Source organism: Fulmarus glacialis, unplaced genomic scaffold (genome assembly GCF_000690835.1).
Source record: "Fulmarus glacialis isolate BGI_N327 unplaced genomic scaffold, ASM69083v1 scaffold9400, whole genome shotgun sequence".
Classification (NCBI taxonomy): domain Eukaryota; kingdom Metazoa; phylum Chordata; class Aves; order Procellariiformes; family Procellariidae; genus Fulmarus; species Fulmarus glacialis.
In genome coordinates, this window is record NW_009187079.1 from 12,692 (window position 1) to 15,944 (window position 3,253).

At 48.7% G+C, this 3,253-nt stretch overlaps 1 protein-coding gene across 1 annotated transcript; it reads right to left on the reverse strand.

Annotated features, from left to right (window-relative positions):
• Nucleotides 1-1,218: 1,218 nt before the first annotated feature.
• Nucleotides 1,219-2,253, reverse strand: LOC104073881 (putative P2Y purinoceptor 10). The gene is given in 1 exon segment (XM_009573816.1): nucleotides 1,219-2,253. A coding segment is annotated over 1 exon segment (1,035 nt).
• Between the last annotated feature and the right edge of the window lie 1,000 nt (nucleotides 2,254-3,253).

Below are 3,253 nucleotides of genomic sequence, written 5' to 3' on the forward strand. Positions count from 1 at the left end.
CCAGGTATCATGAGGATACCCTTGAAGTTACACAAAGTGGGTGAACTTGAGAGCTGTCACTAATTTAAAATAAGGGGCAAATGGCATCCTTTCTTGTCACTGCTTTTCATATCTTCATAGCTGATGAAGTTACAAAAATGTAAACATTAAGATCATGAGAGGAGCTGGTGGAAAAAATCACAATGAATAATTTACTTAAGAAATTAGCCTATGCTCAATTAGTGAAATCACCTTGGCAAGGACACGTCTCTTTTTAAAAAGTTATGCCAGTTGAACCCATTGAGCAGAGATTTCACAGGACAGATCCATCACAGGTACCTCTGAGGCAAAGAAGCCACTCGCAGAAGAGAGCGAGGACCTCAATGGTACCACCAGCATCATCAAATCCACCTGCACCCATGCCGAGTCCGGCTGCGCCCAGCCCGTGGCGCGTTCACGGTGGTCCTGCCCCTCGGGTTCCAAAGGCAAAGGGCACGTGCTGATGCCCCTCTTGCCCCCAGGGGCAGCTCGGAGGGGAAGAAAGTCACTCAGAGCAAGGGAAGGTCCCATTCTCTGGAGTGTTTGAGGAGCTGTCGGGAGAATTTGTCCTGCAGAGGGTCTTGCACCAGCTGTAGGTGCAAGTTACGGGATGCATCAGCATTAAGGAGCAAACTTAGGGCTGGGTGAGGAGGAAATAATGAACGAGGGTGGGAGGGGGAGTGCGGGAAAGGTGCAGCAGAGGTAAGCGTGGTGACCGGCGGGATGCACTCAGAGCCGGAGCTGTTGTGCTGAAGCAAGCTGCCAATCTTCCCGCGCCTGCAGCCCTGAGTGCAGAGACCAAAACTGCCATTTATTATTACTGGCCATTTTCAGGTTCTTGTATGCGTTGTGTGTTTTCAGCAGAGAAGGCACTTCAGCGGATGTCAGTGTATGGATGTGGGATTGTCTTTGGCTTGATCATAGAGCCATGGAGTTGGGAAAATAGAAGAAAACCTCCTGGGACGTTTCCACCATTTCCTAGCAAAAGCTTTGTCGCTCCCTCCTGTATATTTTCTAGTCCAGCTAGGTCAGGCGTGGGTGGCACAGCAGTAGGTGTAGTCACGCCAGTTGGGTCGCTCATCAGCTCCCAACACATCGGTCTTAAACAGAGTTTTACCTTCTATCGAAAGATTCCCACTGCCACAAAACTCCCCCGAAGAAACTTGCAGGATCTTCCACAACGGAGTTGGTAATCGAATATCACAAACCAGTCCCAGATTTCTTGTGAAATACTGTCATTCTTTTAAGGTGGCTTTCATGTCATTCCTTAATTGATGAGGCACTCTCTTTGCTCATGAGCCGACTCCTGATGACCATGCTGCTGTGCCTTGATATCTGGTCCTGAAACTCTGAAGTCATAAAGAAATACAGGATCGGATCCAAACAGCAGTCCAGACTCGCAAGACTTAAGCAAAAGGGTTGGGCGTAGAGCGTGATGGTACTCAGGAAGCAGTCTGTAATGACATTTTCTTTCACCAACATGTAGAAAAAGAAGTTGATGTGGTATGGTGCAAAACACACGCAAAACACAATGGCGCACATGGAAACCATCCTTAAAGCCTTCCGCCTCTCACTGCTGTTTTGCAGCGGTATCTGGAAGCCCCGAAGAGAGTCTTTTGTTTTCCAAGTGCAGAACAAAATAATGATGAGAGGGCCGACAAACCCGAAGAGCTCTGCCGTGCCTGTCATCAGCACGGTGGCCACCTTGCTGTCGATCTGCCGGACTTGAAGGTCCGCAAAGCAGGTATTCGTGTTTTTGGCCAGGCCGTAGCTGCGCATGATGGGGAACGGCAAGCACGCCACCCCAACGAAGAGCCACACCACAGCGCTGATGGCTACGTCGTACCGCCGCTTCCAGTCCTTGGCTTTGAACGGCTGGTACAGGAAGAAATACCTCTGAATGCTGATGCAGGTGAGGAAACAAATGCTGGCGTACATGTTGAGGTACTTCAGGTAGAAACACAGTAAGCAAAGGAATCTCCCAAAAGGCCACGTGGAGTTAATATAATAGTATATTCGCAGTGGCAGCGAGAGGACATGAGCCAGGTCGGCCACGGCCAGGTTGATGATTAAGATGACGGCTTTTTTCTTCTTGCTGATCAAGCGGCACAAGCCCCATAAGGCAGCGCTGGTGGCGAGGAGGCCGGGGATGAATATGAGGGTGTAAGTGGTTGCGTACAGGCTGTTTTTGAATGTTATATTGTGACTGGAGCAGGTCTGGTTGCTCTGCGTCATGACTGGGCTGCTGGAAACATCTGTTGTGGTATAGGGTGGGTGGGTCATTCCTGTAGAGAACAAAAATAGGGGCTGTAAAGGCAAAGACACTGCAAGAGTTGTCGATATTCACATTTGCATTTCCTATTTGACTATTCAGTACAAAGTAGTGGTTTGGAAATGTCTTCTGTATAAAACATCCTGCTGTCTTCTTCAAAGCTGCCCTTTCAGAGGTCTCCCACTATTCACGCAGAGGTGGGGGACCGCTCCTGTTGTGTCAGTCCCCGTGCTGGGCTGTCCGTGTGCCATAAGCACGGGTGAAGCTGTGCTGTACTGCTAATAGAGGAGTAGGAGAAGCTGCCTATCCTTTTGGCAGCTCAAGGTCATCCATGGTTTGATCTCTGGGTAGCAGGGGAGGAATACATGGAAGAAAGGTGTGCCTGCATGTGAGCAACCACATGGCTCAATGGTCAAAATGTGGGTGCCAACCACTGAATCATACCTGCTGTTAAGTTATACGTTAGGCATTGCACGGGTGGCGTGTCTCCTGACCCCATCAGTGGACCTCATGGACCCACCTTCTCTGGCATGATGGGGACAGGCCATGTGGAAAAGGGTAGCAGGGAGGAGGCTTGAGAAGTTTGACTGTTGTAAGTGCAGCCAGTGCTCCTAAGTGTGCTGCCGTGTATTTAAGCTAAGGTAACAAGTAGAGACTTAATCAGATCACCAACTTCCATTTCTCATCACCCTAGCAGCCTCAGTTTAACGCTTTTTTCCGTCAGATAATTTTTTTTTTAGATGCTTCCAATTTCTGGCTCTCCTTTGATTCAGTTGAGTAGGGATGGCGAAATGTCACATGTTGAACTGTTGGGCCATCTATTTTTTTGTCAGCTTTTGTAACTGGGATTTGTCTTCAGTACGGGCAGGAGGGGTTTGGTTTTGTCGGGTATTTCCCCATAGGGTTATAATTCTCATTACAGTGATTTCCTCCTGTGTCTAATACAACGGTTAAAATTGAATA